The 23,660-nt window shown below is 39.5% G+C and overlaps 1 protein-coding gene across 2 annotated transcripts in view; it reads right to left on the bottom strand.

Annotated features, from left to right (window-relative positions):
* Window positions 1-23,660, bottom strand: part of ppp1r16b (protein phosphatase 1, regulatory subunit 16B) — a 95,029-nt gene that overhangs the window by 31,120 nt on the left and 40,249 nt on the right. For both annotated transcript variants that reach the window (XM_084929469.1, XM_084929470.1), the window contains exon 3: window positions 3,698-3,768. In XM_084929469.1, the coding sequence (XP_084785595.1) occupies window positions 3,698-3,768 (71 nt within the window). The remainder of the gene's footprint in view (window positions 1-3,697; window positions 3,769-23,660) is intronic.

Raw genomic sequence — 23,660 nt, 5'->3', positions numbered from 1 at the left:
CCACAGATACAATCAATCAATCAAACTCGAATGTGTTTGGAGAAAGAGAAACTCTGAGTATGACCCAAAGAACATCATCCCCACAGTCGAGCATGGAGGCGGAAACATTATGCTTTGGACTATTTTTCTGCTAGGGGTACAGGGCAACTTTTCCACATGGAGGGACCAGTGTGAATGGGACAAGGTCTTCCAGCATGACAATGACCTAAAACATATCACAGAGGCAACAAAGGAGTGGCTGAAGCAGTGGCTTAGCCAGTCTTCAGACCTGAAGCTTCCTAAAACAGCAGTCCCCAACCTTTTTTGCACCACAGACCGGTTTATGTCTGACAATATTTTCCTTTAGAGGCAGCTAAATTGAACTGAATTATAGGCCTTTAAGATGTCGCAGATAAATACAACAAAATAAAACCAGTAGCGGTACCAAAAAAAGGAAGATTTATTCATAACACACAGGAAAAGACCCAGGGAAACAGGGTTAATAATAAAAACCATTAAAAAAACAATAACGCTAAAAACTGATTAAAACCCTGAAAGCCATAGATTTTAACCAGAGCCTCAACTCTCGCGGCCCGGTACCAAACGACTCGTGGCCCGGGGGTCGGGGACTGCTGTCCTAAAAGATTTAGAGAATTTAGAGAAGAGATGAGACAAGAAATGTCTTACCACTTGCCAACAAGGCTTTCTCCAACTACTAGGCCATGTTTTGGTTGGGATTAAATTTTAACTTTAAAAAGACAAAAAAACCCTGAAATTGTGTTTTCTCTGGAGTTTTGGTTGATATTCTATCTCTGTCCCTTAAAATGAAACCACCATAAAACAGAGACCTTTCATTTCTTTGTAAGTGAGCAAACATACAAATTCAGCAGGGGATCAAATAATGATTTTCCCCCAGTGTATGCTTTACTATTGTACTCGACAAGTTTCCTCATCAAACTTGTCACACTTGACCCCCTATAGCAGGGTGCTTGAAAATGACACCAGAACACATTAGAGGCTCTCACCGCTGTGTTTTACTACATGATTATTTTGGCACAGACAGAAACAGTGAAAGCAAGTTTTTCCCCCTCAGATATTTTCAGGGTGAGCCCTCTGAACTGGCAGCCGACTACTTCCAATACAGCAGTTTTCCTTAAAATGAAGGACTGAGGCTGTGTTTCGTGTCCACGCTCCACTCACATTTATGCAAGCAGACAAATGCATATACGCTGATTTTAGACATCCCAGCTAAAGGAATCTGGATGCATTCATCAAAAAAACTGTAGTAGATACTGCAGTGTGTGTAGTTGTGTTATTGTACATACAGTGACCCCCTGCATGACGCCTCCTGATTAATGTCTCGAGTCAGTGAAGCGAGATCAGTCCAGGACAGGTATGACACTTCATTTAGAGAAACATCACTGCTACCTTCCTTCATTTATCTCACCTTCTGTCGGGTGTCCGTGTGTGTCTGTATGTGTGTGTATGTGTGTGTTCTCACACTCATTTCTTTCCCCAACATCCATTTCAGTATCTAGTTTTCTGTCTCTGCTTAATCTAGCTTCTGAAAAACAAGATGACAAAATGAACACAAAAGAGCATTTGTGTGAATTTCCTTTGTGTGACTGTAATTTTTTACAGTGTGAGCGCATGCGTGTGCGTGTGTGTGTCTGTATGTGTGTTGCTATTCATAGTCACGAAAAGGTCTCATCTTGAAGACACTGGCTGACCCATCCAAATAGCAGATTACCAGGTACACACACATTCAACGCTGAAAGGTCAATCTGATCTCTTGGCAGCCCACCACTTTTAAAAACAGCAGTCACACTGTTGGTGACTGATGGACTTCAATTTTCTCTTCCCCTGTTCATTTCACCGCCTCTCAGCAGGAGCCTGGATATTAGGCTGTGAACAACCAGGAGAGAGAGAAAAGGACGGCTGTTCGAGCTGAAGCAGACTGAGAAGCTAAAGAAGGAGAGAGGACATAAACTGTCAGGGGTACACTGAAATTGCACAAGGAGACAAACGAGAAGAGCGGGGGACGAGGAGCTAAAGAGCAGAGGGGAAGCCAAAGTCATAAATAAGCATCGGGCCTTCTGAAATGTTTAAATGTCATCACTCAGGAAGTCAGATTTGTTTTTATTTTACATTAAAATGTGACCCCACTTGGAGAAGGTTGAGAAAGTTTGATGACTTCCACATTGTAAACAACTGCTTTTTCACCCATAAAGTTGCCATCCAGACCTAAATAAAATCTAGAGTTTACTCTACGAGCTGCTCCAGCAATTGACATTTCAGCTCAGGAGGGACAAACAAACTGATGCAGTGAGCTATACCAGCAAGTTTATGGCCATCCTGCTCCTTCAATAATCCAGCTTTCTGCAAAATAAAATGTTCTCTGCTGCTCCCATGTTTCCAGGAATCTTTCAGCTCAGTGATGGACACTGGGACTGAATAATGGCAATGTCAGAAAACCTACAACTGGGGTACAAAAAAAGTTTATTTTTTAAATTCAAAGGCTGACTTGTGATCGAATGAGACATGGATCCTTTGTTTACTGAGAAGTTTAAAATGAAAAGTGACACGCAGCATTGATTTGGTTGAGGAGGAAGCTTTGATTATCATGTCAGTAATAGCTTTCATTAGCAAGTGAAAACAGGCCTCACATCCTCTATGAATATCCGACGGCAAAAAATTATTCATTTCCCCAAAACTGAACTCATTTCCGGACTATTAAAAATCATTTTTTCAATGTCAGAAAACCTCAAACATTAATTCCCACCCAGGCAAACTTCTCTGGAAATTATTTCATTACATTTCAACAAAGAGATGGTGATGGTGGAGGTAGAAAAAGCCTTGATGTTACAGCGTTCAATGAAAAACACATGATCAAAACAAAGAAATTAAAAAACGTTTTACACATATTATGTGTCTAACAATAGTAAATGTCAGCGCTGCCCCAATTAAAATGATTAACGGTGCATTTTTCTGAACATTTCCTCTACCTAATTATTATTTTCACCTCCCCAGTTGGTGCCTTTTTTTGCTTCTTGAAGCTCAGTGGTAGAGGTAAGAGACTGTCACAAAATACAGGAATACTCTACTGAGGTGCATATTTTAAAAGTGCTGCATATAAACCGAATTCCAAACATGTTTGGATTTCACATAAAATATAAATATAACCAGACTTTAATGACTTGCAAATCTCATAAATCCATATTGTATTCACAATAGAATCTGTTGGATCTGTTACCAAATAACCTTATCAGTTGAAAAATGTTTGTCCAGCTGTTTCTTTTAACTTTTCCAGCCTTTTGTTGCACCCTTACAGCTTTTTTTTATTTATTTATTGCCACCATCAAATTCAATATGAGGTAATATTTGTCTTAAAATGGACAATTTTCTCAGGTTAAATGTTTGATATATTTTATTATGTTCAATCGTGAATAAAATATAGCTTTATTTTTCACAGCATCCCAACTTTTTTAGAGCTGGGGGTGTATATGACTAAATAATGCTCATAAAATACTGACATATTCTGCATGTCTTAATCAGGAAATTCAACAATCACTATAAAAAACTGGATCAAAAAAAATGAGACTCAAATTATACATCAAGTTCTTAATCTTCTTTAAAAAAAAAAACAGGCAGAGTTAAAACACATCAGAAAAGTCAAAGATGGACATAAAGAAGGACAGGTGGAGACAGATAATCTTACCTGATGCAGAGCTGTAAGGCCGTCTTCATTGCAGAGGTCTGGACTCACATTGTTCCTCAGCAGGTAACGAACTGTTGGCAAAGTGAAGAAAAGGAATATCAATAAAGCTGAACGTTGCACATACACTTCCAGGATGTCTTCGAGTGCTTTGAAAAACTGCACTTCCTTTTATAAATTTATCCCCTTGCTTTCGCATAATTAAAATCCATTTTGTGGCTGAGAATTGAAAGATCTTTTCGTTTCTTTCGCCGCTTGTGAGGCACGTGTGTTGCGTGGTTATTCAGCTGTTCGGAGAATAAACAAATTAACAGATCCAGGTTAAAAGCACGACAACACCCCATATACCTTAATTCCTCTTAATTGCTGAAGAGGCTGCAGGTGCACTTCAACTTAACCTTTTAGTTAAGGGGACATCACCAATCAATCTACAATCCATTAATCCTGCAGTATAATCGTGATCATCTCTGCAGGGACAATCTCTCAAATTATCAGCCCAGCCAGGATGTTACTCAACTGACCTTGGAAATACAGAGGAATGGGCGAAGGGTGAGGTGGGGATTGCTGTGACGGAAGATGATGACGATGTAACAATGCCTGGGATTACACAGTTAGTCTTCCCAGACAGATAAAACTGCCACAATTCACAACATATCAAGTGCCAGCTGTCTGATTGCTAAACCTGCCGGCCTGAACAGGAAGTGGTACGTAGGGCTCCTCTGAGTGTCATAATTACTCCTGTTTTTTTTTTTTTTTTTTGAGGGGGAGTTTATGGCTGCCATCTTCCCAGACAAAAGACACCTCGTGAGTGGTTGAATCAGATTATGATGCTGAACGCTGAGAGAGAGAAATGAGAGACATGAGATGGTAATTATCACATCATGGCTCTGTACACACTGACATCACACAGCATGTGCACGTTTCATAATAATCTTTGTACAGCTGTCTACCTAAATCAGGCTTCACTTTCTCTATAAAGACTATTTTAAAATAACATTTTCCTTTTTCTCATTTGACAAATTTTGATGTGAATGCTCAGATGTGCATTTTTGTTCTGTAACAACTGATCTTGGCCACTAAAAATGTAACAACAATTTCCACAGATGTTTTTAAAAAAAAAAAAAAAAAAAAATGTGTATATATATATATATATATATATATATATATATATATATGAAAAAGGGAAAACACTGGTCTCTTAAACAACAGTGTTAAATAATGTGTCATGAATTCAAGCACTTTACACAACAAGATGCCAATCACTCATATTCAGGAATGCAATTATCATTTTAAACATTAAAGTAATTACACCGATTGGCAGAATTATCCGTCTCACACGGTAACATTTATCTGCCATGCTGACAACTGTAACATTGTTTGCTCCACGTCTGGTCATCTAATGGGGAGAGATACCCAGTATCTTACCACAGAAAATGTCAATCAATACTGAGCAGGTCCATTGTCCTTTACTATATAACCTCTGATTTAGGTTCAACTCTAGTAAAGTAATTAGTAAAGAACAGTCTGTGTGTTCTGTGAGAGGAGAAGAAAAAACTTAATCAACCAACCAACCAATCAATAAACTCGTCATCTCAAACTGTAAAGTGTACTGTTGGGGGTACAGAGTACTAATTGAAATCTGCCTAGATGAATGTATCGACATTTTGTCAATCTTTCACTTCTCTGCTCATTATAACATCAATATACAGTTTAGATTGCGCCATCTTTTCTTTATTTTGAGCACGAGTATATTTCAGCTCCTTTCAAGAACCTTTTACATGAGAAAAACGAGCAGCAGATGAAAAGCAGGGTCTTCGGGAGGAGCTGCGCCTGGCATCTTTTGGCAGAAATCTTCTGAAAGTTAAGAACAGCTCGAGCTCCCAGGCGAACGCCCATGATATGACCTGCATTTTTTTGTGACAGCTAATAAAGAGCAGGGAGGCAGAGTGCGCTACAGAGGGAGGTCACGATAAGAAGCTGAATACAAATGGAAGTGGAAGGTTTAGTATTTAAGCACACTGGCTGAGTTGTTTCCTCTATGTGGGGGTTTAATTGAAGCACTGCTTAAAAATAATGGCAGATTGTCATAATGGAAGAACACTGTGCTCTGAGTACAATGTGGCTCAGGGAGTCCTTTTTCCATAATAAAATAGAATGATTAAAGTGCAGCCATTATCAACCTATTTCTATCATACAGCTTCCTAAAACCTGCATTGATTAGACCTCAATTAAGCTTTTGATATTCACCCACACCACAGCAGTATAACTGTTACATGTTACTTTGAACACTTTTGGCATCGTCACAGTACGTCTACAACTTGAGTTGCTCTTAAAACCCAAAGACACTGAACCAAACCAGAGAAAATGAGCTGCTGCAGCATCACGCACGAGGAAATAATGATGAGTGCTCAGAGAACTGAACCAAGGTTATACAGTGCAAGCTCAGTCTGACTGCATCCCATAAACGTCATAAACACTTTCCTTGTTTCCTTCCATTTTCCTCCCCAGTGACATGGGTGGGAAAATATAATTGCTCTGCATTAATATTTTATTGGGTGGCCACAAGTTAGCAATCCATTAGGAGAAGATAAGTGAGTTGTGACTAGGGCTGCCACAAACGATTATTTTGATAGTCGACTAGTCACCGATTATTTTTGCGATTAGTCGACTAATCGGATCGTGCATCCATTGAACGTAAAACGTACAGCTTATTGCACCAGCATGCATCTGCTCTTATATAACTATCATTAGCTTACAGCTTTAAGTGTTTAAGGTATGCGCTAACTAAAAATAAAGACAAGATGATAGTTTATTAAATTTTAATGAAGTTTGCAGATTGTTTCGGTGGAGTTTAGTAAACTGGGACGTCTGCTCCTTGCTATCTAAAATATAACAGGACACCGCAGTATATTCTCGAGCATCTCACACTTCTGATAATTAGTTGTCTGCTTGACATTTATTCAGCTGTGTAAAAACTATAACTTTAATCTCAGCCAAACCGAATTACTCAGGAACAAATAAAATACTGAAAAAAGCCAAACAATAACATTTTTAAGTTCTCTAAGTGACTTATATATATTTAACCTGAGTTAGTGAAAGATGGCGGTGGGTTTGAAAACGATTTGCTGGGAGTCTGGTGTTCTCACCGGCTCTAGTGAGCCTGTAACCCCGGCTAGCTAACGAGCTAGTGGGTAACAGACGTCTCCGAAAACGTCGGAGCGCTTTTGAAAATATGTGGTGTCTTGATAAACTGAGCAGATGTTTGAAGTTTACACAGCTACATTCTCGCCTGAAAATATGTTAAACGTTTATTTTGTGACCCAGAAAGAATAATAAGAGTAACATTAAAACTAACTAGCTGCCGTCATTGTTGGAAACTGAGCAGGGCTGCGCTATGAATTCTGGGACACAGTTTCTTCTTCTTCGGGGTTTAACGGCAGCTGGCATCCTTGTACATGCAGTGCTGCCATCTTCTGTTTCAGTCCGTTATTACACTCTTAAATCCTACTACGTATCCCTGCGTCTTTTGGGATCTTACAAAGCTTCAAACGACGCGTCGACTATTAAATTAGTCGTCGACTATCGTGACTAGTCGACCAATCGTGGCAGCCCTAGTTGTGACTAGACATTACAGTAGCAACTGACAAAGAGATGCACATGTATGACTATCAAATATAATACAGCTAAGACTGTGTGGTTGATGCTGAGTGAAGTACTTCTGCTTTTATCTCCACGTCCTTAATTTAGCACTTAAATAACTAAATAACAATAATAATTTGCATATATCGGAAATTTCTGGGGGTGACCATGAGTGCTTAGAAAAACTTGGCAGATCTACGAATCCATGCTAACAACAGCTCACAGGGAAATGAAATCATCATCTAGTTTCCCCGTTTTGGTTCTCCAATCCAGGCTTTTTAGGAGGTTCTATATAGTCTAACAACATGTGTTATTATATACGCATAACATTTACTTCACAATGAGTTAAAGCAAAAACCTGCTTATTGCCTTTTAATAAGGCTCAGGAAACTCAAAAGTAAATGGTGACCACAAGATGTAGAATGTTATTTACTGACTGCGCTAAACATTTCAAGCCTATTTTTTTACACATCGGGCAGCAATAAATTTGAAAAATGTTGTGAGGTGGAATCGACAGCTTTGTTCATAAATACAGTTTTGTTTACTCTGAAAGTCTGTGCCTAGGGACTGAAGGCTAATGTATATGTCAGACTAAAGCTTTATGGAGATTAGCACATTAGCGATAAGGTGAATGGTGCAATCGTCTGGCAACAAGCATGACAAACATTGCGGGATATTATGATGCGTCCCAAAAATAAGATAAATCCAAATCAAATGTATCTATGCTTCATGCATGGAGCTCGTCCAGTGTGCAGTAAACAACAGATTCAGTGTCATGTAGCCACAACTGAGTTATCATGTGCCCACACCTTACCAGCTTGTGGCCGTGAGTTATTGATCTTTTCCCACCTATGTTGCCATGGGGGCTCTGTAATTTGCAGCCCTGTGTTGTTACAGTGTACAACCGGATTGTAAACACGAAGCCTCAGAGGAACTATGGGACTAACATCACTTTGCAGCTGCATCCTCTGTTATCTTCTTATAATGAGAGAGGGATTTTGTTTTCCTGGATTTCAAAATATAAAGGTCCTTCATTTGGCTAGGTGTGCAGACTATAGCTGAATATAAATTGCATCCATCAAGCACACAAAGTTAAAAAGTGGCCCCGTTCCAGGCAATTTCTTTATATTAAGGAGATGAAATGTCTGATGTCAAATGGAGTACCTCAATATGTGTCTAGTCATATTAGAGTCCCTGAGGATTCAGTGTGATTGACCACAGCACAGAATAACAGCAGCCTCATAGCTAAATATTTCTGCTAAGTAACAAATCAAGCACCGACTGAATGCCGACACATGCCACTGTCTCTTCTCATTTTCAGACTGAGTTTAAATTGCCACTAAGGCAATCAAAGACAAAAACGATCTATTAAAATAATTCGATTATTTGAGAATCTTACGGCAAACTCACTTTAATATCTCTATTTTGGTCATAGGACGTCTGAAAGAAAGCAAAATATAAAGACAGATGAAGATATAAACGCATTCAGGATAGAACCCTCATCCACTTTATTTACACTTTCCTGATTCTTATTTTACAAATTAAATTGTCTGTATGGGGAAGAGAGGGCTGCCTACACAACACCCACCTCCTCCTGTCTGCATGCCAAAGTGCCCTTGAGCAAGAAAGTGAACCCAAAGTTGTTCGGGATGGTAGACGAGTACCTTGCATGAAAGCTCAGTTGCCAGTGCTGTGTGAGAGTATGTGTGAGGCAAAATGTGTAAAGCACTTTGTGAACGACTAAAAGGGGAAAAAAGGCACAATACAAGTCCATTTCCCTTTTTCACTACACCCACGAGTTACCGACTGAGTGTGATGAGTGCAAAGCTGTAATGAGAGGACTTCAGGAGGTCATGAAAGAATATTAATTTTTTTTTTCTTCAAAGTAGCTATTCCCCTTCTCTTACATGCAGGGATGCTAGAGTTCAGCTGCAATCTAGTCCCAAACTACAGCTGGGAGGTGCTCAGCATTTTCTACAAGGAAATACTCACAGATTTGGTATAACCAGCCTTCTGGTTGAATATGGCCATTACATGATTAGGCAAGAGGTGTGCCCCAGTACTTTTGTTCATATAGTACATTTCATATTCATAAGGTAAAAAGGTTTCATTCCACAGAATATTTGTTTGAGCCACGTGCCTCTCATGCAGCTTTGCATCACAGACGAACACACAAACCAGATCACAGGCTTAAGGTCCCACGGTACCACTGTTTGCACACACATTAATGGCATGTGTGTAAGCCAATAAATCAGCCCCGTCTTTACAAACGATATTAACTGGCCGTTCATTTCCTATTAATGGAAACCAGAATACATTTACCTCCTCAGGCAAGTCTCAAATATGTTGTTGCTCAACATATCGGTAGAATAACTATCACTCTTCACCGACCCCGCTATTAATCTCCCTTGATCTCATTCTGCTACTTCACCAGATACTTGTTGAATTCATGCCGTGGCGTGCTGAAGTTGTCCTGGCAGCCCCACATCTTTTTAATCTTTAATTTCTTTAATAAGTTAATTAAACATTTGTCCACCTATACCTGCATCTATAGGTGTGTAAAAACAATTACACCTTACCGATGCCTATGAGAAATGATTGTGAGCATGTAATTTCTCCTTCACTTTTTTATTTGCAGGTTATCCTCTGCATTAACATACTGTCGACACACACATTGTCTTTCTCATTGTCTAAGTCTGGAAAAGCAATCAGAAGGTGCCAGTTTTCTAATAGTGTTTGTCTGCAGCAGAAGTCTGATAGCTGTGGAAATTATACATTTTATAAATACGTGAAAATGCACAAATGCGCATGCAGACAGCGCAGACACACTCAGACACATCAGACAGCGTAATGTGCCATTGGTTTTTAGGCTGAACTGCATCGATGCAAAATTGCTCTGTCTGTAACGGGGTGAATATGCTTTGGAGTTATGATGTGCGACGATAAGAGAGGTGTGAAAAATAAAACGTCAGACAACAATGGATGTAATCCACTAGAGGAGTGTTGTCACTTAATATTTATGAACCATGCTATTGGTATTTTATTTCAGCTATCATTTAATGTGTATTTTATGTTGTTGTGTCTGGCCTGTCTGACTCGATTTGTGGTAGAATTCATTAAATTGCTCATGAAATTCAGATTCTTTACAATTTATGCAAACTGTAGTTTCAATAAAGCATATAAAGGGCAGAGAGTGTATAAAGTATAGGACCATAGACCTTCTAAAAATCAGAGACAGACACAACAACAAACAGAAATGTCTCAACAAACAGGAGCATATTTTATTTTCTCGTTAAGCGTCTCCACACTTTAGGTAGCACAGACATGCAGCTGTTGTTTAAAAGAAATGAATCAAATTTTCTACATTTTATTTGCATCAATATTGTTTTGTGTATATGTGACTTAGTACATGACTTAGATGCTGTGGTGACTGACTCGTCTCATTTCAAATAAAATTCCACTGAGGTCAAATCTCCGTGACGTGATTTGCAATAACGAGAGAGTTCAAAATAAACCCCCTCGCCGCTGAAAGATCGATTGCTGAAACACTTTTAAAATAAAAAAACCACAGAAAGCAAACATTATCATCAAAAAACCCACAACAAATAACACCCTTTTAGGAGCATAAACTAATTACCATACTGTAATTAACAGATAACTTTGTGAGCATTTTAGCTTTCACAGGGGACTAAAAGCGAATAACACCAAAACCTCATAACTTTATCTCTATAATTAAAATTATAAGCTCTGTTAAAAAGTCAATTAGCAGCTTTAGTAAGCTTCAACAAAAAACAAAACAAAAACAAAAACCAACAGGCAATAACCAACTGATCTATTTTTAACTGAACTGCTTGACTTACTTTCCAAGTTCACTTTTTAGTTAACTTGTGTCTCCTGTGTCTAATTGTCAGAAAACATTGTAGCAGTTTAAAGGACCTGAATGTTACTGAATGTATCTATTTTCTTAACCACTTATCCAGCCAGTGTCGTGACCCCTGAACAAATCACCAGTCGATCACAGGTTTAACTCAGAGACAGATTAACCCTCGTGCAAATACTCAAACACGTGAGTCGACTGTGCTTGAAAAAAGAAAGTTCAGCAGTTTGTTCACATCTCTCCTGAAAAAAAGATCTCAATCACAATAAGACTTTTACCTGGATAAATGAAGGAAAGCTGGCTTTTATTCAAAAATCTCACACTCGGATCGACGTTTTCTGTCTGAAAGAAGTTGCAATAATCTAACTATACAGGCAGATCTTTCTCTTATTTCTAGAAAGAACCACATCATCATATCCATATACCAATCAGCTGGCCTTAAAATGTTGAACATACAAGAGCACGAGTGATAAAAATGTAAGAATATACCATATTATCACACTGGAACACTGAGAAGGCTGCTCTACTTTTGATCAGCAGCACATGGACTTATCTCACTGATGGCACAGCCGTTTTATGACAAAGGGAAAGGGGAATTTCAGAGGATATATGACATATAAACCGTAGAGTGAGGGCATAAGGAGTAAAATGCAGTCATAAGTTATACAGACAGATTCTGGAGTACCAAAAGATTCACAGGAGGGAAAGAAAATCGCAGAAAGTAAAATTGAGTTGGCGACAACCCATGAATGTGATTCCTATCAGTCTGTACCAGTACCCTGTGGGACGGAGCAAACACACAAACAGAAAAATCTTTAAAAAGCAATCCATTACATGCAGGAATCACCATGGCAATTATCTGCATACCGCACAATCCACTAACACAAATCCCATGCACGTCTTCCTGGGTGGGTCCCATAAATTCCCACTGAGGGAGTAGACGGAGTTGGACGAGATGCTTCCCCAAAGATAAAAGATACATCAACAAATAACGGTGCAGGAACAGAAACCCACCCTTCCTTCCTGTTATCATCAAGTACAGTGTGTGTGTGTGTGTGTGTGTGTGTGTGTGTGTGTGTGTGTGTGTGTGTGTGTGTGTGTGGAGATGGAAGAAAATCCTACACCAGTTATTTGGGTCCTAACTTTCCTGTACACAGATTATTGATAAGAAGATATTTCCACACAAAGACGTGTGCTCTGAAGTAAACTATGAGATATCTACAGGACCAAAAGGACTCTATAGTTTTCCAAGTCTTCTCTTATTAGAGCTATAACTCCTCTTTACTGCCTAAAGCTAGCAAAATAACATTTTGAAGGAGTAGTTCCAGTAGGTGATTTCGAGATGATAATAATGCACTGATAATAATACACAGCAAGTCAGCAAAGATCACAAGGCTCGCTGGTCTACAGGAGATGGAATAAATGAGCCGGCTACGCCTGAACTAAAGCCCTAAGTACTCCACTGTGCATAATACACATATTACTGCCGTGCCTGTTCAAAAACGCCGGCCAACACCTTCTGAAGATAAAGGCTCACGCAGGACTTCAACATTAAGAGCACACCAGGGTGAGCGCAAACCATCATATGAGGACTGCTCATGCAAACAAATTCTCACTCAATGCTCGAATTCCTTCCACAGCAATACACCCACTAAGTGTAATGTGGCCACACACATAAAACCAGACTCCTTCCTTTAGAGCAGGGCTTTCATGATATGAAAATAGCACAGTGGTGTAAACAAACTGTTGTACTAAACTATTACCAAACTATTACTACAGTATAAAGTGCTCCAGTAGTGTAGCACTGGAGTGATAAGTAACCAGTTCACTTACCACTGCTACTATCTGCAATGATATGTGAATTAACAACATAACATCTTTATATTTATTTTTTATGTATCATAGTTATTATAAATAAATGGTAGTCACCCTTAGTTTATAGTTAAAAATCAACTTTATAGACAAAACTATTGGGCCACACCTCTTCAAGTGTTTTTTTCATTCCCATCGTCACAGGTGTATAAAGCCAAGCACCTGGCTATGCACTTTGGCTTTACAAACATTTGTGAAAGCTAAAGCTTGTTTTTCACTGAGCTCACTGACTTCAAGTGTGATACTGTAAAAGGACGTCACCATTGCAACAAGTCAGCTTGGATAAGCTGTACATGTGGAAACAATTAAGAACCATGGCAACAGAGAGGGGTCTCACAGAGTGGGTGCACAGTGCATATAAGTGGCAACACTCTGCTGGACTCAATGACAGCAGCACTCCAAAACCTCATCTGGAATTAACATCAGCACAAAATCTGTGCACCAGGAGCTTTGTAGCATGGGTTTCAATGTCTGAGCAGTTCCTGTAGGTGTAGAGTATAGTGTGCAATACGTTATACTGTATGTGACATTACATGATACTGATATTTAATTGTTTAAAATCAAAGTTATTATCAATAAACAGTTACTTGGGGTGGCTGTAGCTCAGGTGGCAGAGCAGGTCAGCCACTAATCAGAAGGTCGGTGGTTCGATCCCAGGCTGCCTCCTGGCTGCATGCCAAATATCCTTGGGCAAGATACTAACCCCATGTTTGCCTACTGGTGGTGGTCAGAGGGCCCGGTGGCGCCTGTGTCCGGCAGCCTCGCCTCTGTCAGTGCGCCCCAGGGTGGCTGTGGCTACAATGTAGCTTGCTATTGCCAGTGTGTGAATGTGTGTGTGAATGGGTGAATGACTGAATGTAGTGTAAAGCGCTTTGGGGTCCTATGGACTAGAAAAGCGCTATACAAATGCAGGCCATTTACCATTTACTTTTTGAGGCGTTTCTTCAATTATTCTTTTCAAACAAAGAACATATTTCACAGATCAGAGTCTTGGGCAGATATCTGTGAAATTGGGGTTATCACTAAAGAATACGTCTCAAGGACCTTTCACTTTAACATCATCATAAGATCCACATTTGTGGTTTTCTTAAGAAGTCTTAGGTGGATTTCCATGACGTTCAGACCTGGCAGGTGTGCCACAGGATGGACTGTATGGTAAATTTGGTGCAAGACGTTATGAACAAATAAAGCAAAACTACTGAGTGTGCAATTTTTATTTATGGCTGGTTAGCGAATCAACGTGCTAAAATGTGTTTGCACTGTTATTGTGAACATTTCACTAAGGTGATAAAAGCATTTAGCAACAGGTCTACCACGGGGTGCTTTCACAGAGCTGCCAACACAGCGGACAGTTGGTGCTGTTTGAATAATAGTCAAAGTAATGCAGAAAGTCGACTGACAGAAAAACAACTGTTAACATTTAACAAATATCAGAAAAAAACTGGTGCTCGGGTTTCCCTTAGTCATATATAATTTGAAAACTGAAACATTTTGAACAGTTGATCAGATAAAAGAAGAGATTTTCGATGACAACTTGAGCTCTGAAACTTTGTTTGACACTTTTAAGTCGTGTTTCACAACCGATAGACCAGTAATTCATAAAATACTTGGAAAAAATGTCCAGTTCATTCTTCTTCTTCGTCAATTATTCTGTAGAAAACCTCTTTTTCAACACAGACCTATTTAAAACTGCACAGTTTACAGCACCAACTATACAGTTTTCCAATACAGCAGCATATTTCAGTTTTACATTTGCAGCTGTATTGAAATTTTTTGTGTTTGTTAAAGCAATAAATGGCTACCTTTAAACATTCATGCAAAAACAAGCAGTCATTTCTAAACACTGTGTGGAGTTTTGAGATTCAATTTTAAATACATGTCTCTACACACCAGGTTTGTGCACTTTCATCTGAATATACAGAGTTCTCATTGATCATTTCATTGCATGCTGAATCTACTGAACAGCCTTCCCTTTATGCAGCTATACAGATGTAGATCATTCTGGGTTCATTTTAAGACCCTACTTGTTTCAGTTCACAAAACTCTGTAGATCACTGCTAAGTTAACGGATGCACAGATGCTCTTATCTTTTATTTTAATGTCTTTCAAAGAACCAAAGAAGAACAGTTATTAGAATAGATATTCTTACTTTAAGGGTTTATCTGATGATCCTGACTGCCACCAATCCAGTCAATCTGGTCATATCTCACACCCATTGATCACTGATAAGAGGGAATCACCAGTAAAGTGAGGATCGAGTAAAGACTGTGGTATGAGAGAGCTTGCTTGAGGTTCAGGTCTGAGATTATTCCTCATGGACAATTGATTTTCTTTCCAGTGTGTCCCTTTTTATATTAAAGAGACAAATATTTGTTGTGCTGCAATAATAGCTGCCACAGTATCTCTTAAACCACACTGATACCTATTAGAGTGCTTTATCCAATATACCCACCATCTCACAGCCCTTTATACACCCTCTAAAACTGTGATATGAGGGGAAGCCAGTTCTTTCTTTCTTTTATTTTTATTTTTATATATATATATATATATATATATATATATATATATATATATATATATATATATATATATATATATATATATAAATAAAAAAATGCTAGGCTGGTATTTCTTTAAAACATTATAAAAAGATTCAGATTAAATACCATGAGGGGGGTTCTTGAGGCTCCATTAACAAAAAAGGACATTTTTCCAATAAAATTTAAAATGAACAAAATGTATTTAAGTTTTTTTGCTAAAACTTAAAATAATGGATGGGAAACTTCTCAGATTTTTTTAAGGAAATAGCATCCAGTAATGTGAGCCACTTCCCCATTTCCACTTCACATTTCCCGTGCAAAATAAGCATGTCCCCTGCCCCCTCCCAAAAGAGCTTAACTTTTTTTGCCTCTTCCTGCACTGATTTAGACGAGTAATCCTAATCAAACACATAGCCAAACCAAATATGTAAGCACTTATGCCCAGCTTGATTTTCTTTTAAATAAAAAAAATAAAATAAATCAAATGAAATAAATAAATTACAACCATCCATCTGAATAACCAACCACCAAAACAACCATCTTCAGTTATCTTAACATATGTATACAAACAACTTAGAATCGATACACTCACTATAAACAATTTATGATTTCACTACTTGTATGTGAAACATCGCTTCTAGTGATGAACCCAGAGAATTGTGAAATGTCACAGCTGCCTTGAGTTTCACTCTACTCTCTGTAAACATCTTCAAGCTAGGCTTTAAGTTTTCATCTCAGCGGTTTATTTCATCCCGTCGTTGTTGAAATCACCAAACTTTCATATGTAACACAAACGTACATTTCTTTACGTGGCCCTGCCGCCAGTTTCAGGATGCAGTTCAAAATTCATCATCACATTGAGAGCTTTTCATTTTTTAGGCAGCAGCCATGACAAAAAAAAGAATCAGAAGAAGAAAAAAAATACTGCAGCCCTTCATCACGGGCCAAAATCTGATGTCGGGTCTGTTTTTTTGTTCTTCACTCCAGGCTCAAGTCAAAAGGAGATTATCTTTTGAAGGATGTAGCTTCTAAACTTTGGAACTTTCTCTCCTTGGACTAAGATATGTGGGCGCCTTAAAAAGCAGCCGCATGATTACACTGGATTTTGTTTGATACAATGTTTTCTATACTTTTGCATTTCGGCCCTTTGCTCGTTTGCAAATGTGTTTTAACTTAAATGTAAAAGGTGAAATATAAATAAACATTCAGGCGTGCTTTACATTCCATTCATCTGACAACATTAAGTGATTATTTTAAAACATTGGAAAACGTTTCACTATGTTTTAAGACAACTGAGATTGAATAGTACATTATGAGACAAACACCAATATCATGGCTGTGCATGTCACTGTGGCCCGGGTCTGAATGGCGTTATTTAAAAAGATCAATAAAGTTAGTTATAGTATGTATCATGCATCACGCCTGAAAGGGGCTTTACTTAGTAAGTTGTGTAGTTTCTTTCAGATCTTCAGTTTACTGTTTTGATTCCCTCACCTCAGCTGCGCTGCTGCATTTCAGTGAAAAAGGCTCAAAGAACCCATTTATAAGCCGAGCTGCAAATTATGGATACAAAAAGTCAGGACATATCAGATGAACGTAGTGGAGCATTCATCAGCTAATGTGACGACGGCTTCTCAGCTAACGTGCATCTTGATGATACATTTTCAGTTGAATTAACAGAAAACATGAAAACATTTCAAGTCATGATAAACATTAGCTAACTGCTAAAAAGCTGCAATTACGCGGTGTCTTTTGGAGCATTATAGAGATCGGCTGATAAGCTATGTTAGGCTTTTGCAACCACCCCATTTCAATCATTTCTTTGCTGCATTAAAAATGAGAATGGAAAAAGGGGCTGATGCATTGCACATGCTCACCAGAGTGAATCATTTCTTACAAATTAGATATTTTTATCTTAATGCAACCAAATAGCCCCAAACGATGTCAGTGCAGCAAATGAACAGTTACTTTCCAAACACAGGCATTCAGGCAGCCAGGTAGCCGTTTCTGTCTTCCTGTCAGCTGTGCAGAAAAGTAGGCCACTCTGCACGTCCATAAGTAGCAGCTAAATGACATTGGTTTTACTAGGACGTTAGGAAAGAAGATCATTAATATAATTAGCATTCCGCTGTGTGTTATAATTATCCTCCACATGATGAGCTATAAAGCGACTTTAATTGTATGTTACGCTGCCTTAACAGATGTAGTTAGATAGCACCGCGGGGAAAGCAACAGAAAGACCAAACAAACTGTGGATTGGGATGCAGAAGGTGCTCGCAGGGTCTCGGTGAGCAAACTAAAGCTGGAGCAGAATAAACAGATCATTCTCCACTGACCTCAAAGTTTTGGTTTTGGAAACACTGCACTGAATGCACTCAAAAGCTGAACAAATACAGGCATGCGATAATGTGATTAACAGACAAATCCTTCAGGTGGTCCACTAACATGATGAACCCAGAATTTAATCCCACTCCCATCCTGTGGTTAGCAAATGTTAGCTGGAGCTATAAAAATATCTAAAAACATAATGAAATCAAGTCCACATCTAGGCAAACAGGTGATCAGATTAACTCCAAGTCCATAAGCACTGTTTCAAATAGCTGAGGCTTTTCAGCTCATTTTAATATGATAATGCCAAGAGTCTGGCTGCCTTTTAAGTCTGAAGACAGTCAAAGATAAAAGGGAAAGAGATGCTTTTATTACACACAACCCAATAAGCTTTTGCCCCATTCGTGTGTTTGTCCACATAAATGAAGGTTTACAGGCATCACTGTTGCCCTTTAACGCTGTACTTTAGCAAACTGCTAACATTAGCAGACAATCACAGCACTGATGTTTAAACAGTTGCAATCTTCACCTTCTTATTTTGAAGAATTAGCATGCTCTTTAAGTTACATTTTGGAAATGAAAGCACTAAATGACAAGTTAATGGTTTCGCCAAAACCAGTGGTATACGTCAATGTATACGTCAAGTATTGCTGCTCTCTATCACACACTTCCTGTCTTTTTCTCCACCATCCTTGTCAGAAATAAAGTCCTTAAAATTTTTTTAAAAAGCTGGAGGAGGGGAAGCTGTGTTATTCTATAACAGATCTACAGGTATGTGGGCCAAAGTAGAGGTAGAACGGATTAAACTACGATAATCATAATAATCGCTTTCTCCGTGAGAGCTCATATGATGTACCGAGAAAACCAACCAAACGAGGCTTCATCGTGAGTCACATCACACCCAGTGCAGAGACAGGTGGGAGAGAGGCACAATCATTTAAAAAGCTTCCAAAACATTTCAACTGATCCTCTTCCCCTCTCCAGATAGATCCCCAACCTCAAGCCAAGCTGCCCTAAACCACCACATTAGTAGCAACTGCTACTCAGTTCTACTCAACCATTCCTGCAAACACACTGACATAATTGAGAAAAATTCTACACGTGGAGGTCACAAATTCATATGATAAACATGCCACGGTCTGATGACTTTATGACACACACAAGAAAAAAAAAAATCTACACACACTAATTGTAATTGTCACGCGCTCTGTTTTTTATCCATAGCTGCTGTGCTTTACCTAGACATTGTTTAAAGTTTATTCATAACACTTCACATGTACCATTGCTTAAACTGACACTTACCAGCTCCACTTTCTCTCGAGCAGGAGAGGATGGATGACCTACAAAGACGTTCACTCCCTCGTGCACTCGTCTAAACATTTTCTTAGCCTACACAAGATTGTCCAAAACAGGGGTGGGCAATCTCAGTCCACGAGGGCCGGTGTCCCTGCAGGTTTTAGATCTCACCTTGGGTCAACACACCTGAATCACATGATTAGTTTGTTACCAGGCCTCTGGAGAACTTCAGGACATGTTGAGGAGCTAATTTAGCCATTTAAATCAGCTGTGTTGGTTCGAGGACACATCTAAAACCTGCAGGGACACCGGCCCTCGTGGACTGAGATTGCCCACCCCTGGTCCAAAATGAGATACGTCTCATTACTGGTTTCATTTTAACACAGACTTCAGTCATGCAGATGATTTATCAATAACTTAACGGCTTCCCAGCCTTATGGATGATGAGACTTAATTATCGGTTTGCATCATCAGCCTTTTAATTTCTCATTCCTCCACCTCTTTTCATAAGGGTGGCGCCCACAAACATCTAACTAGCCTGGAAATTAACTGAGTGGTTCAAATGCCAACTTTTTACTACAAGAAAAGAATTAGTCAATTCTCAAGAGTTGATTTTACTTCCAATGTTACACTTGGCACTTGACGATTATTGTTCCACTGAGGATATCTGAGGCTTCTTCTCTGTATTGATTGGCACATCCTCAGGCTGTAAACAGCTGCAGCGGTTGCCATTTACTCATCGCAGCTCCGCTCCATTTCTCCTGTTTGGATTTATGGCTTCGGTAATACCTCATATAGACGGCATGACGGTGGGCTGTGTTCCTTGAAACCTTTCAAAATGTATTTAGCTTAATTTTTAAAAACATGAAATACTGTCTAGATTCAAAAACACATCAGGCTTTACCTTCTGCATGGATAACATCCTCCCACTTTCAGCACGTGCAATTAAGAAGCTATTCAAAATGTTTCTGGGATTTAACATTATCGGTCTAAGTGCTGTTAATGTGGCTGCCCCCTTTTTGGTTTGTTGCGGTCTAATCCTTGTTGGATAATCCAGAATCCTATTGAAGGATTTATGGTGGGGGGCTGTTCACTCACTGTGAAGGTGGGCATGTGGAGAGACAACCTAAGATATTACGAGGTGGCTCAGAAGAAGCGAGGGAGCAGCGGGATGCTGAACAAGCACTCGGGGGATTGGTAACGGTGGATCAACCTCGATCCACATTGATGCTTAAACGCCTTCAGCGAGCCACCGTGCAGGCAGGTGGGCTTCAATCACAGCCACTGATAAGATACAATCCTGCTGCTGGATTTATTTGGAGCTCGGTTCCAATTTCACCATTTAGGATCCTAAAATGTTTATTTTCCCTATTTTTCTTCCAGCTGTGCTTCCTGTTATCTCCTGGTATATTTCCATTAAGATGGCTTCAGCAATTACAATACCAGCAGTGCTATTCCAACTCTTTAATATCAGACTACATATTCTGATCTGATAACACTATCACTCAACAGCACATGTGCACTTTCCAAACCTGTAACACCGTGGCTATGATGAAACAGCAGTTCATCTGATCATTAACACAAATATCTAATCAGCCAAGTCAATGCCTGCAGGCTTGCAGACGTGGTCAAGACGACCTGCTGAAGACCAAACGGAGCATCCGAATGTAAAACAAAGGTAATTTAAGTGACTATGAACGTGGCGTGATTGCTGATGCCAAACAGGCTGGTCTGAGAATTTCCAAAACTGCTGATCTACTGGGATTTTGCACACACCCATCTGTGTGTTTACAGAGAAAAGGTCTGAAAAAAAGAAAATATCCAGTGAGTGGCAGTCGTGGAAATGCTTTGTTGATGTCAGATGAGAGGAGAATTGTTCAGAGGAGAGCGCTTTGAGCTAAGAGGAAAGCAACAGTAGTTCTAATCACCGGTTGTTACAACCAAGGCAGAAGAGCAAAAACTTGAAGCAGGTGGGCGACAGCAGCAAAAGACCACACCAGCATAACAACAGGAAACTGGGGGCACAATTTGCACAGGCTCACAACAATTGGACAACAGAAGAATAGAAAACATCTCCTGGTGTGATGAGTCTCAATTTCTGCTGCGACATTCAGATGGTACCGTCAGAATTTTGTGTAAACAACATGAAACCATCCAGCCCGTCTTCTATCAGCAATTCAGCCTGGTGCTGGTGGTGTGATGGGGTGGGGGATATTTTCTTGGCACACATTGTGCCCCTTAGCATCGTTTAAATGCCACAGCCGAGCTGAGTATTGTTGCTGACCATGTCCATCGCTCTATGAACACAGTGTGCACATCTTTTGATGGCTGCATCCGGCAGCATAACATACTATGTCAAAAAACCTCTCATCACATCAAAGTAATTTCTTGAACATGACAAGTACTACACTCAAATGGCCAAAGTGGCACAGGAGATTGATGTACAGCTGACAAATCTACAGCAACTGTGTGATGCCATCATGTCAATGTGAACCAAAATCTCTGAGGAATGTTTTCCAGCACATTGATGGATCTATGCCGCAAAGAATTACAGCAGTTCTGAAGCCAAAACTAGTTATTAGCAAGGTGTACCTAAAAAAGTGGCCTGTGAGCTTTTCCTTTCAATAAATCTCAAACGTGTGTTGTCTACGGTTTAGTCCACCCACGCCAGATGTACTTGAGGTCAAGTTAACCTAGTTGCCACAACCACATCCGACGGCCTCTTGCATGCTATGCCACGGAGCTGCAGCAGTGATGATGCAAAATTTGTGCCTTTGCAGCTGAGTAGCTTGGGGCCAAGGCTGCGTGGCCCTCTCTGCCTGCCTCAGTTACCATGGAAATAAGAGTTAACTTGAGAGTTGGGGATCTCCCGAGAGAATTGACTGATGTGAAAGAGGGAAGAGGAGGGAGATCTTAGCGAGCCCACTGGCAGCCTACCGCTTAATAACCACGGTTCAGTTAAGATGTGCCTAAAATAGGAAAGAACAATGATGTAATATGTAATACCACGTATAATAATTTAATTTTGCATGCAAGTTTGCAAAAAGGTGCACACATGAGAAAGAAATCCAAGTGAACAGAAGAGAAGCGTGCTGTAGTGAAAGTAACAGGCACAATGTAGCAGAGGTACTCAGTGGTCAGTTCCCATCAATAACCCTTTGTTGTTGTGCAGCAGTTACACAGTGTCCGAACACGAGACCAAACAAGCCAAAATTCAGATAATTCCTCGCTCCAGTGCATCCTTCCCTTCTGACTGGACCAATTCCTGACACCACATCCTCAGCACAGCCTCATTGATGTGTCCAGCACCATAATGTTGCTCCTACTTTTGCATCAAGCATTGTGAATTCCAAATTATGTCACATGACCAAGATGATTCAGCCCCCCCTGCCCGAAAGCTTCGGCCAGGCTGAGGCACATGAACAGAGAGGAGACAGCAGTGCCACTGTTGCTGCTCTCTCTGGCACACAATGCCCGAGGAGCTCTGTCTGACGAGTCGAAGAAGACAAATCCAAGGGAAAGAGAAAGACAAGGGCAGCAAAAGATAATGACAACGATAAGAGAAAGATCAGAGTTTTGTTAACCTGCAGGTAGCCTGAGAAACCACCCTAACCACAAAAGGCCAACCAGGAAAGAAAAGGAGGAGGAAAATACATCCAAAATTTCAACAGTCCTGCAGTTCAGATGTTAAAAAAAGAAAAAATAAATTCAGCTTTTTAGAATCCACTGAAGTCAGGCAAATGAAACTAGTCCTCCTAATCACAGGAGCATTTGATAGATGCCACCCTCGCAAGGCTACGCCTCATTGTCGCAGCTCTGCTCGTAGCAATGAAATGCCAGATCCCACTTGAGTAATCAACCACTCCAATGTCACATAAAATCAACGATTATGAGGATGAAGAGGCAAAAAGGAAGGGGGGGGGTGCAAAGAGCCAATGGTGAAAGAGCCTTGATTTAGCCTCGAGTAAAGTAGCATATTTTCAAAGATGCAGGGATAGTTTAAAAAAAAAAAAACAAAAAAAAAAAACTCGTCTCAGTCAATGAATAAATGAACAAAGCATAAAAGTGCCATATGGACCTTTATGATGCAGATTAGATGAAGTGAATGCAGAAGTTTTGCTTGACAGATTTAACCGTGTGATGACTAATTAAAAGTCTCACAGTGCAGCAAACACCGTTCTATTGCATCAAGATGAATTATTATCCTTTAGGACTGTAACTTTAAAGCAAACACAAAGTGACTGTTTCATAATAAGGCTTCCAATCTACCAAATTGATCAAAGAGTCCACCCAATATATCATAAAACAGGAAATAAACAGAAGAAGTTAGCAGTAATTATTTTTCTGTCCACTAAATAAGCAAATATTAGACACAAATATTGCACAACAGAGACACTTATTCACAGATTTTCAA

Source organism: Perissodus microlepis, chromosome 5, assembly GCF_051167445.1.
Source record: "Perissodus microlepis isolate ML-2025 ecotype Zambia chromosome 5, ASM5116744v1, whole genome shotgun sequence".
Lineage (NCBI taxonomy): Eukaryota > Metazoa > Chordata > Actinopteri > Cichliformes > Cichlidae > Perissodus > Perissodus microlepis.
This window is presented reverse-complemented; position numbering and strand designations above follow the sequence as displayed.